This window comes from Girardinichthys multiradiatus, chromosome 5, assembly GCF_021462225.1.
Source record: "Girardinichthys multiradiatus isolate DD_20200921_A chromosome 5, DD_fGirMul_XY1, whole genome shotgun sequence".
In the NCBI taxonomy this organism is placed as follows: Eukaryota; Metazoa; Chordata; class Actinopteri; order Cyprinodontiformes; family Goodeidae; genus Girardinichthys; species Girardinichthys multiradiatus.
The window spans coordinates 27,590,061-27,602,796 of record NC_061798.1 but is presented as its reverse complement, the minus strand read 5'-3'; the positions used below and the strand labels follow the sequence as shown (position 1 = coordinate 27,602,796).

Here is a 12,736-nt window from a genome sequence, read left to right as displayed (position 1 = left end):
AATATTGATTTAGCTCATTAATGGAAAAAAAGCTCAATAAACAAAACAGACCTATATGTGGAAAAAGTTACCTCTAAACCATAAAAACTGGTTGTGCCACCCTTGGCAGCAAGAACTACTAACTGGCATTGAGACTTACATCACAGAGGAGGAATTGTAGCCCACTGTTCCTTGCAGAATTGTCTTGGTACAGCCTCATTAGTGGGTTTTCAGACTTGAACAGTCTGGTGAAGATCATGCAACAGCATCTCTAATGGATTTGACGTTTCTAATAGATTCTATAGGGATTTTATGTGATAGATCAACACAAAGTAGCAGAGAATTGTGAAGAAACGTTAGACCTTTTTTGAAGACACATTGATACAATTTAAAGTAGTCAGTGTACAGCTTTGACTCTTTTAGACTTTGACTTGGCCTCTACACGACCCTCTTTTTCTTTTTTAACCAGTTAGAGCCAGGATTGCTGGTCCTGAAGCATTAAAGCAGACCCAGATCATCACACTACCACTATCATGTTCCACTAAAAGTTTCACTTTTGTTTTGTCAGTCCATTAAATATTTTTCCAAAAGTCTTGAGGATCATCAAGATGTTCTTCGGCAAATGTGAGCTGGGCCTTGGTGTTCTTTTTTTCTCAGCAGTGGTTTTCACCTTGGACCGCTACCATTGAGGCAATTTTTGTCCAGTACCTTTCCTATTCTTAAATGATTACCACTGACCTTGAATGAGGAAAGTGGTGCCTGCAGTACTTTAGACTTTGTTCTGGGTTATTTTGTGTCGTCCTGTTGACAGCAAACACAAGTGCGCTTTTGAAGTGACGTAGGTAGGTGGCCAGATCTTTTAGCCTATATCATGTTGTCAGAAAGGTTCTGTTTTAGTGATTTGATTCTCCAGCTCAGGTAGTGACAATGCTTTATGATTTAACCTGGAGGGTAAAACATTGAACACAGAGTGAGATCGGTCAGGATATGTTTTTTTTTTCCTTTCATAAATGAATTTGTTATTTTAAAACTGCTTTTTGTGTTTACTATCTGTGTCTGATATTGAAAGGTGTTTGATCAGCCGAGAAATGTGTAATGAAAATCAAAACCAAAAGACATCTGGAAGGGGACAAATAATTCTCCTTATAGATCTGTACAAGGGAAATGTTCATTTTTTCTACGCCAGTCACTCAGCTGCAAAATCGCCTCAATCATTTTATGGTAATGGCACCTCTTTAAAGGTCCCTGCTAAAACATGTCATGATCCTGTAAATAAGAAGAAATAAATTGAATATTGAATATGAAAAGCAGGAACTATAGATAAAGAATATGAGTGACTCTCATTTTATTTATCTTAATTATAGATCAATACATTAAATAGAATGAAATTAAGGGATCAGGGGACATTTCATTTAGAGAAAATCATGTCAAAAGTTATTCTGAAAGGGTTTTCCTGCCTTTTGTCTTGTTTTTACATTTTACTTTTCTCATAATGTCTGCCTAATCTTTGCTGTGCAAGCTCCTTTTTTCCCCCCAAAAAAGTAAAAGACTAACCACCCTACAAAGTTAAGTACAGACGGATGGTTTATAGCAGGGCTTAAATGGACGGAAAAAAAAATTTCCTCTTCTTGTAATTGCAATTTCTCATCAAAGCCAAGGTACGTCTCCCCACCCCACACCAATGTGTAATTGGTCAAGTAAATTGTTGGAGAAAATTGGAATGCTACTTGTGTTCCACAGAACACAGGTTCCCTCGTCTTTTTTAGACGCACCACGCTCACCAATTTATGGACATCTTGCAGGCTGGTTGTGGATTCTGTAAACAAAATCTGTTGTTCCGTCAGCCATCAGCGAGCGGCACGCATCGGCAGGCATGTTTAAAGCGAACACTGCATACACACACGAGGGAGTGGACTGTATGCATGCGAACAGCAGGAGAGGAGGAGAAAGCTATTATACCTCCTGCCTGTTCTGCTGAGATACCTCTCCTGCCCTGCCTCTTGTTATAACTTGATGATCCACAATGACTTTGCAACTTTGGCGCATTCCCTCTTCCCCCGTCAGCGCGAGCGTCGTCTGTCTGTGGCTGAGCTCTTGTCATCTTGCACAGCAACCCGCATCCCACTCGAACTTACAATATGATAAAAAAGAGACAAAGAAATTGAAAAGGGCTCTTCCCTGGTGGCTGGGCTGTAACAACACGAAAACTAAATTAAATCACTTTTCTTTCTTTTCGTCTGCCTGCTGCCTGCCAACATGTTATCACTCCTCCCTTCCCAATCAAGTCCTAACCTTGTTAGCTGAAAATTGCCCAATTTGGTTTGATCGGCATTCTAGCCGAGGCCTCAAGGACACAATGACTCTAATACAGAACAAACACAATTACGAATGTCATTGCATTTAGGGGAACATGTTCACCCTTAGTGATCTCATATGCTAACTTTTCTGCCGATGACGTGATTGCAGTGCGCAGCTCTGGCTGCCAAATCCACAGGCAGCTGCTTCCTGGTGGGAGTAGAGTGGCCTCATTTGGAAAAAGGTCCATCTTAATACTGCCAAAGGATGAGAATTGGTAGGAAATGCTGATGGCCTCATAAACCTTGGATGATTACAGTTACTGAAAAATAAATTAATTATGGGGTTTTAAACTCTTATTGAGTTCTAAACTAGAAGAATGACATCACCCACTTTAAAGAAATACGTGGATTGAAAGGTATTTGAATAAATAGTTTCTCATCAACCGAAGTGACCAGGCCTTAAGTGGGCAGTTGCAGATTGGGAGTAAGAGCTATGAAATCACTTGAAGTCTGAATATTTGTAAAAGATTATTGTACCCAACAATCTGTTGCATGAAATTTATCCAAAAACAAAACATATCTGTAGAAAAAACGTTTAAATGAAGAGGAGAAAATGAATATATACATTGACCAAATGGCAAAAACAGAAGAGACAAATAGCCCACTTTCTCCTGTGGTTTGCTCTCCAAGCTGTTCTATACATGTCACAACCAGCCATTCTTTTACATAGAGCTCCTGAGCAAAACATATCATATGCTAAATAAAGACCATCCATAATATGAGAAAATCAAATCAACAATCTTTAGCCTTAATTTTCTCAGGTTTCATATTGTCATCTGATAAAACTTTAAGTTAGGTGGGAGAGAAAGCTTTTAAATGTGATTTGACTCTTCCACACTCACATGAATCACATTTTAAGCAACATCCAGTTTACATAGATATTTTTTTATTTTTTTATTCAATCTCATTACCTTTTTTCAGTTCAGGTTATCTTATATAAATCTTGCTGACGGATATAGAGTTGGACTGGCTGTCCAGCTGTATTGTACAGTGAAATATATGTTTGATAAGATGTTCAATAAAAACACCTGGAATAAAACAATATGCCAGACATCCCACAGAGCTCTGTTCATTCAGTAATCTGAATATGGACAGGGTGTGCCACAACTCTAAATCTACAGTAATATGGTTTAGTATGCCGCCTAAACTGTCCAGCTAGCTAATAAGAGGATTAATCAGAGAGGTAGGGAAGAAGCAAATGGTAACTCTGGAGGAGTTGCACAGCTTAAATGGGAGAAACTGACACAATATTTCCTGTGTCCTGCTGAAATCAAGCCTTTATGGAAGAGTTGCAGGAAGGAATCCATTGTTTAACAAAAGCTTAAAAAGTTTTATTTGCAGTATTTATGCAGTTTGCATAAGGCACATATACAAAAACCGAGACATGTGGAAGAAAGTGCTCTTGTCAGGTAAAACCAACATTGAATTTTTAGACTGCATGCAAAGCGCAATGTGTAGAGGAAACGAAATATGCACATCTCTTTGAACACACTATCTCTATGCTGGAAGATGGTGGTGGCAGCATCATGTGGTGGCAATGCGTTTCTTCATCAGGGACAGAGAAGATGGATGGAGGCTAATACAGTGCAAAACTGGAAGTGGGCTTTCACCTTCAAGCAGGGCGATCACAGCATAGTCATGTGTTAGAATGGCCCAGTCAGAGTACAGACCTAAATCCAATTGGGAATTTATTGAAATATATGAAAATGTCTTTTTATACTGTCTGCCTGACGAGAAATCAAAAGCAATACTGATTTTGTTATTCATACAAGCCGGTTTTGTTACAAGTTTTTATCTGCAAACCTCGCTCGGCGAATGTTTTTTTTCTCTCTTTTAAAGTAGAGACAATCCCTGAGACATTTTCTAATGCAATTTGGTACATGCCCTTTGGGACCTAACTCGGCTCTTCTTCTAACCTCTTCTATGAGCAGTTAAGATGGAGGGTGTGTCAGAACGAGACGTTACACAGGATGATGGAGGAAGAGAGCGGGATGATAGCAGATGAGGGAAAGGCAGTTTCAAAGATTGATAGCAAGCGCTTAGCTCAGGTACACAGTCTGCTCAGAGAATACGGCACACAAAGCTGCTCTTCTTCAGATGAACAGGTTGACCAAACTGACAATAAAAAAAAAACCTAAACTCACACACGTGCACAGAAGTGCTCATTAGTTCAGCCAGCCAGTCTTGCTCACACTCTTGGAGTGCTTTGAGAAGCGACCGGCCAATTATCCGACTCCAAAGCAAGCCAGTGGATCTTCTTAGCCGGCCACCAATTACTGTTCAATCTGATACGGCCTGCAGGAGATTTTCCTCAGAGCACACACACAAGAAGCAGCAAGAACTCTGCGTAAGTGAATGACAGGAGCTAAGGCCATTTGGAGCCAAGGGAGCGTGTCGTTAACCTCACTCTCATCATTGACCTTTAAACAAATCCACCTTAAATTTCAGCAAATACAATCATTCCTACAGAATATGGTTATGACAGATACATGCCTCTAAATCCAGTGTAATTACAAGGCCTCGGAGCCAGCAAAGAGGGCTTTTCCTAAATGTCGCTTCAGGGGAATAAACAGTCCACATGTCAGTATTCCCTCAGGTTACTCTGTGTCTGCACCACAGACAGCCTCATGGGACCTGAAGCCCCAAATTATAGTAATTAATCTCCTTAGGGCATGTTTTGTGAACTGAAATCTCTCGTAAACTCTGTGTGTACATTTGTTGTGATAACTTAAGATTTAGAAACAAACAATGTCCATGATCATGTTGGGGGAGGGCGGTTTAACAGCTTCAATGAATTCAATTAAAGTCCATTGTTTTTATACCTCTTCAAAATCTCTACAGTTCATTTTACATAGTAAGAAATAATCTGGTGATTTTTTGGGGTTGTTGAGCCTGGTAGAAAACCACACAGTGGAGCTAAGCAAGGTTTCCAACAACCCTCCATGGACTGCTGGAATTGTTTCATTTGACATGTCATGAACAGGGCTTGTGTTCCCACATTCATTTTGTTGTCATCTTTTGCAAAGTCCAAGTCCTCAGGGAGTTTGGCCCGAGAGGAATGATCGCACACTGTCATTCCAAGCTGTGCCCGGATTCCCTGAGGAACCTGTCATAGAATTCCTGTCTGTGGGAGGACAGTGGTTACAGCTGGTTTTATGTGGTTGAAATTGTTGAAATGGTTCCAATTCAATCACATAACAACTGGATGAGTGACTCAAAGCATTGTGTGTTTGTGGTATTACAATTCATCTAATTCGGTTTTTATTTTCTTGTTTGGTTTTGTAATTGTGACAGATTTGAGCCATATCAGCCCATTTGGCATCTAAACTGGAGTGGTTATTTTTTACCCTTTTCATAGAGAGTCTGCGCCGATGACAGACAGACAGACAGACAGACAGACAGACAGACAGACAGACAGACAGACAGACAGACAGACAGACAGACAGACAGACAGACTTTTGTGTGCTATTACCAGAGTGTTGTCTTTGGCTTTGACCTTTTATATTAATACACATAGTCTGAAACCATGTGTCCTTGTGGTCTCAAGTATTGCTTTTCAAGGGTACCTGACAAAAATAGTTAAAATTGCCCAAACAGATACAAGTGTCTTATTAAAAAAGGCTCTTTGGCTTAAACTATTTGATTCAGCTAAACTTCAAAAAGTCTATAACTTTGTCTTTGCATTTACTGTCTTTATTCCTAAAAACTTAAAGGCCCTTTGAAAGGTTATTAATGGTTATCTTTTTTTATAGTTCCCATTATTTAACTGATTTAATTTAGTAATTTCCCATGGATGATACAAAACCCTTTGAATATCATGACTGATGACAGATGCTGCATAATTATGCCCATGCTGTCTGTTTACCTGTACAGGTAAAGCCAATGTGAACATCCAGTGGGATGAAGACTCTGTGGAGAGTTTTCCATTAAAACCAGTGAGAATAGCTTTCGTCCTGGTGATTCATGGACGAGCTTCTCGCCAGTTTCAGCGTCTCTTCAAAGCCATCTACCACACCTCCCACTTCTACTATATACATGCCGACCAGGTGAGCCGCAGAGAACCTGAAACATGATCTTAAACAGGATCCAAGCTACTCTAAGACATATTTGCAAGTGGTTTTGTTTCTGCCCTGTCTCTTTCAGCGCTCCAACTATCTGCACAGGCAGGTGCAGGTCTTGGCTTCCCAGTATCCCAACGTGAGGGTCACGCCCTGGCGCATGGCCACCATCTGGGGGGGAGCCAGTTTGCTGACCATGTATCTGCGCAGCATGGCTGACCTGCTGGCCATGAGAGACTGGAGTTGGGATTTCTTCATCAATCTCAGCGCTGCTGACTACCCTATCAGGTAAAAGAGGACATCACATTAAAGCCTAGTGGGAAGGTTCTGAAATAAAGATATTCAGAGTTCAATAAATACCTGTAATCTTAAATGTTGTACAGTGTTACGAAGCATTGGTCAGAAGTTTATGGCTGATAGACAATCTTAGTTTTTTTTACCTTCTAAAAGCAATTGTAGAGATTTTTTATTTTTCTTTATGAACAATAATTGAAGATATAAGAACAGCATTTGTTCTCCTTTTGTAATTGATAATTATTTATATTAAGAACATTAGCTTTAGCATCCTATTTTAGCTATGAGTGCAGTTAGCGCAGCTAGCATAACTAAATTAATGGTCTCCACTTGAGTATTATAGAGAAGAAGGTTCTAGAGTACAACTATTCAGCTTCCAATCCCCAAATAATGAGACTTGTGTTTACAAGTATAAAAGACGTCACAAGTAAGTCAATAAAAACAGTAGTATAACAACAAGGCATCAACATCAACTACCAAAATATTATTGTTATCTATTTGTAAATGTTGTTTTTCATCTCTTCATGACCCCGCTGGGTTTGCTGTTTGGGAATCACTGTTGTAGAGAATCTAGATCTATACCCTGACTATGAGGTTTCCATAAGACTGTTAACTATTGTAATTCCAGCATTCCCCATGACAGAAAGAAGTCAAAAGTTCAAAAGAATAAAACAGCTAATATTTTGCCTTAGTTCATCCTTCCTGTTATCTAATGAAATTCTTGCGCTCTCTTACTCTCTCGCCGCCTGAATGAACCACAGAAATGTTGTCATGTTGTAGAAAATACAGCTTTGTTTTGAGTGACTTCTAAAGTTTCTGTGCTTTCTCTGACTTCAGCACCACAGTGATACTAAAGATAGCTAACTTCTTCCTTCAATTACAGAATCCACACTAAAACGTGATGTTTCAGGGCCAGTAAGTCTGAAAGTCATCCAATTTCCAGATATTTTTTGTGCATTACTAATACTGTGCAGACGTTTGACCAGGTTTAGTTTATATATTTAGCTCATATTATGTTTCCAATGATTTTGACTTTTTTGTCATGTTATAAATTGTTTTAAACTGTCTCAATTAGAAGTTCTTCATGCCCTCTACAGGCGTTTAACATTTTCCTTTTAATTTTTTCTGGTTTATAACAAACATTTAATGAATAAAGTGGGCAAGAGGCAGATAAAGGAAACATGTCAGGTGTAGAAAAAACAGATAAGCAGTATATAGTCATTTCTTTGAGGAACAGCTATTTTTAGTAGACTATGATTTGACACAGTGCTTCATCTCTTGAGTAAGGAGCCTTTCAAAAAGCCTGAAGAACTTGTTGACAAGTACGCCTTTAAACATAAGAAGTTTGGCATCTTGGAAGTAAAACATAAAGAAACGAAGGATGAGTAAAGTCTAATGCAGTGCATTGTTGAAAATTATTTCCTTAAAAGAATGCTGTCAACACAGTACTATCCAACTTTCAGTCAATGCAGAAGTAATCCAATACGCTCTAGTCTATGCTTCAGTCGTTAACTGTGAGCTTTAAATACAGTCAAACCAAACAGATCGATGATGTAGAACCTCTGCTTTCTTAACCACTGCTCATTCATAGCCTTTTTTCCTCCTAGCTCTCACTATATTGAATAGGTTACATGTTGAAGTGATTGCAATTTAATTGGCTAGGGCCAATACACATTGACTTTCCAGGTCTGTTGTGGACCCCGCAATCTGAAAGTCATCCCTCCAACTCAAAAACATCCCACTTAAGGAGCTGTAAAGTGTAATTAACTGCTGCCAAGTATGCACAGGCTAGACATGAAGTCATGGAAATAGCCTTTTGGAGGAGAATTTTTTCATAACTGGTGTGAGTTTACAGTCCTTCTGGGATTTGAGGGTCTGCTGGGTTTTTGATGTAGCTCCACAGCAGCCAATTAAAATCCCCCTATTAAGAAGAGAGTTATCTCCGCTGCACAGCCAGATGTCCACAAGTTGAATTTAGACAAGCTATAATCGCTACTGGGTAAAAGAGCTGCGATGTCTCCGCAGCTGGAGCGAAGATGCTGGAGCATGTGTAAATTTCGATCATGGGATGGTACAGTCTCATGTTTTTGACATTAACAATGATATGCTTTGCTTTTGTCTCTGCTCCTGAATCCATGCTCTGTGCACAACTCTTACCATCTTAACAATTCTGGTCTCAGCCCCTGTTTGTTGAAAGTTGTGCAGATTTATCCTCTCTAAACGTCTAAATTGTTAGGCCGTCTGATTAAATGTATTTGCAAGTGGGCCCATTTTTTTATTATTATTATTTTATGTCGTTTACCTTCTCATTGGCATGTGGAGGGTGTTGGTGTTGGAAAAACGGCTGACAGTGGAGGTTTTTAAGCCTCCTTTACTGGGAAACGAAACGATTGATGAAGCGATAAAGGGAGCGGAGAGGCAGAAATGACAGGAAAAGGAGAACAAATAGGCAGAATTAGAGGAGGTGAATGAGAGGAAACTCCACATTTTGGAACCACGCAATATGAAAAAATGGACATTGTGCTCTTGTATTTAACCAAGTCAGCGAAGTACGTGTTTTTATTGAGTTGAACTTGCAGATCTTTTTTTTTCTCCAAGTGTCAGGTCCAGGTTCAAGACTAAGCGATAGTGAGCACATTGCTGCTCAAGTGCCCTCAAGCAACAAACTGACACCCATTCAGCCTTCCTTTCAGCTGACAACCCTTTCTTCTATCTTTAGGAGGGCATTTGAGGAAAGAAACTATATTTTTACGCTGGAAGGAACAGCTTAACATTATTATTTTGGACTTACTAGCGCAAAAAAATGAGTGAATAAACAGATGCTTCAATTCTGTGAGGCTGTAAAGCCGCCGAGGGTACTAGAGCTTTAAAATTACTGTACTTAACCAGACTAAATATTTAACTGAATATTTAAAGACACCAAACAAAGTTAGAGCTGGATTTATAAAATACAGTTACATTGAGCACTAGTGGTTTATTTTCTCCTTGAGGGCACATATTTCGTGTGTTGTTCATGGTTTTGCATCCTAAAAATAATTCTGTGCGGTATGATAATCATGAGTGAGAATACCACAATTCATCTTATTTTACAACAATAAAAAACATTTATACTATGAAGGAATTATTTCTGTTTAAAACAGAAAATCAGCAATTATACATTCTGCTGCTAAAACGCTTTGTCTTTTGACATAAAGATTTTTACAGTTGTGATTTTACTATCTATACCATTTTACTGATACATGTCGGGGGAGGACTGTGGGTCGGACCAAAGCGCAGACAAGAGCTTGGTAGCCGCATCTTAGTACTTCCTTGTTTATTCAAAAAATATCCAAAATGTAACAAAAACACTGCAGGGATGAATCATAAGTACAGTCCAAAACTTACATGAACTCTGCAGGTCACTTAAGGCAAAAACGTAGCAAAAACGTAGCATAGTCTCCAAACGAAGCAAAACAAAGCATAGACATGGTAGGGAACGGGGTAGTAACAGAACGAACCAGCGAGGAACTAAGCAAACAGAACTACTAATATACACAGAGTACAAAGAGGGGAACAAAAGGCAGGTAATCAAAGAAACAGGGAACAGGTGTGACATGGATGCAGGGAGACAGAGGGAGCAGGTGAACCTAATAAGACTAAGACATGAGGAAAGGGACTGATTAACAAAACAGTGAAACAGACCTAAACGAAAACTACAGACCAAGATAAAACAGAATCAAGAAAAAACATGAACTAAAGGAAACTGAGAACTGGAGGTAGCACAACAACCTAAGATCTAAGGACTAGCAAAAGAAACCATAAAGTCCAAAAATGTCACTCCATGACAATACATAAGCAGAACTCTAAACAAAAGTTAAGTCATTTTAAGTGCTTATTGTAGAGCATACTAAAACTTTTTGCCACTGTGCTACTTATACAGTAACACAAATACAACAAGCTGACACTAGCTGGTAGCTCTGGTAGAGCAGTCAGTCCACTTCTTAACAAAAATGCTGCTGCAATTTTGCCAAATGTAGCTTTAAAACAATGCTACCCTAATAAGAGTGATTGGCACTTTTCCTATAGTTTTCACACAATGATTGCCTGTGCTTTTCAAACAGATAAATTTGTATTTTGTGCAGGGGAGTTAAAAGTGCAGTAGCCTTGTTTAGGCCAGCTGGCTGGCAGTGTTCAGCAACAGGTGAGGGAGGGGCAGTGCTGTGTTACTCTACACTTCAAACAGCCAGAGTAAACTCCTTTTAGCACTGTCCCTTACCACCAGGTGTCTGTTCAGTAATGATAAAAACTATATTTGGTAAGAGGTTCAACTTTGCAGAATGCAACATACTGTCAATCTGTTTATACATTATAATTGAACTGTGGCACATTTAGACTTCCATACTAACATACTGACAACCACTTCATTAATGATTTATTAATCAATCAACAGATTAATCTGGATTTATGCATCTGGAAAAGTCTGGAATTTTGTAACTGAAAAATATGGAGTAACCATGGAAAGAAAACTCCACCTTCTGAGACAGCATCCACCCAATAAATGAATCCCATAAACGTTAACTGTCCAGCATGCGGTGCTTTTTTCTAAAAATTACAATAACTTTCATTTCCGAAGGCTGTGGACCGATGTGAATGCACTGCGTTGTTGCAGTCTGGAATGCGGGGGGCTCCCCTTGGCCCTGCACTGCCTGACTATTATTGTTATCAGTGGGACTGGAGACAAGCATTATTTCCCCCCCAATTCCCTGATAATGTCTGTTCTGCCGCATGGATGGCTCTCAAAGGCAATCCTAAAGCTGCTCACACCGGCAGAGAGGCTGCTGCGTGTCCACTGGGACATATACCATGCATGTTTGCACTGTGAGTCCAGTCTGGCTGGAAGATTAGTTACGCTCCCCTCTTTGTCAGGAAGCATAGGCCTCTTTCCCAGCTTTTACCTATGCCATCTGTTAGATTTTTGAGCTCTGTTTTTTAAAGACCCTTTTATTGATTTACTGCTGCTTTTGAAAAGTCCCAACCTTGTGAGGCAATGTCTCAATGTCTCATCTGCATCATGTGATTCATGGGGGGTAACAGTATTGCACAGCTTCAGTCCTGTGGTTCTACTGGATGCCATTCCTGATTTGGAAAATAAATGACTCATTGTATGAAAGTGAACTAACCGTAGATCCTGTTAGAAAAACAATGATGAATGGAGGAATCTGTGTCTTGTCTTTATGATTGTCATCACAGCAAGTAAAATAATATACAGATGCTTGCAAAAGTATTTACACTCCTTAACTTTTTATCATTTGGTCACCTCTCTGCCACTTTATTTTTTGGGATGTTACAACCCCACATCCCTAGAGCCAGCCTAAGCCTCCGGGGATCAGTCCGCCGAGGTCTCCACCTTCATCTGCCGCCCAATCCTCCTTGGACCGGTCCCTCACGGTTCCCCCTGCAGGTGGTGGGCCCAGTGGGGGATGGCCTCTCGTCTCTCCTTCGGCCTTGGCCTGGCCAGGTCCCGCGAGGAGTAACCCAGCCACCAGGCGCTCTCTGACGGGTCCTGACCCCAGGCCTGGCTCCAGGGTGGGACCCCGGCTCCACCTTACCGGGTGACGTCACATGCCTCGTTTATGTAGTCCTCATGAGGGTGTCTTGAACCGCTCTTTGTCCGACCCGTTACCTAGAGCCTGTTTCCATGGGAGACCCTATCAGGGGCATTTAAGCCCCAGACATCCGGGAGGGGCTCAGAGTAGAGCCGCTGCTCCTCCACATCGAGAGGAGCCAGTTGAGGTGGCTCGGGCATCTATACCGGATGCCTCCTGGACGCCGTCCTTGGGAGGTGTTCCAGGCACGTCCTACCGGGAAGAGGCCCAGGACACGCTGCAGGGACTATGTCTCTCGGCTGGCCTGGGAACTCCTTGGGCTCCCCCCGGAGGAGCTGGAAGAGGTGTCTGGGGAGTCTGCTGCCCCCGCGACCCAGTCCTGGATAAAGCGGAAGACGACAAGTACGAGTACAATATTACAACCCCAATTCCAATGAAGTTGGGACGTTTTGTAAAACGTAAA

The 12,736-nt window shown here is 40.6% G+C and overlaps 1 protein-coding gene across 1 annotated transcript in view; it reads left to right on the top strand.

Annotated features, from left to right (window-relative positions):
• The window catches only part of xylt1 (xylosyltransferase I), a 120,105-nt gene that overhangs the window by 67,702 nt on the left and 39,667 nt on the right, over positions 1 to 12,736 (top strand). The window contains exons 3-4 of the mRNA XM_047364458.1: positions 6,210 to 6,382; positions 6,480 to 6,682. Of these exons, the coding sequence (XP_047220414.1) occupies positions 6,210 to 6,382; positions 6,480 to 6,682 (376 nt within the window). The remainder of the gene's footprint in view (positions 1 to 6,209; positions 6,383 to 6,479; positions 6,683 to 12,736) is intronic.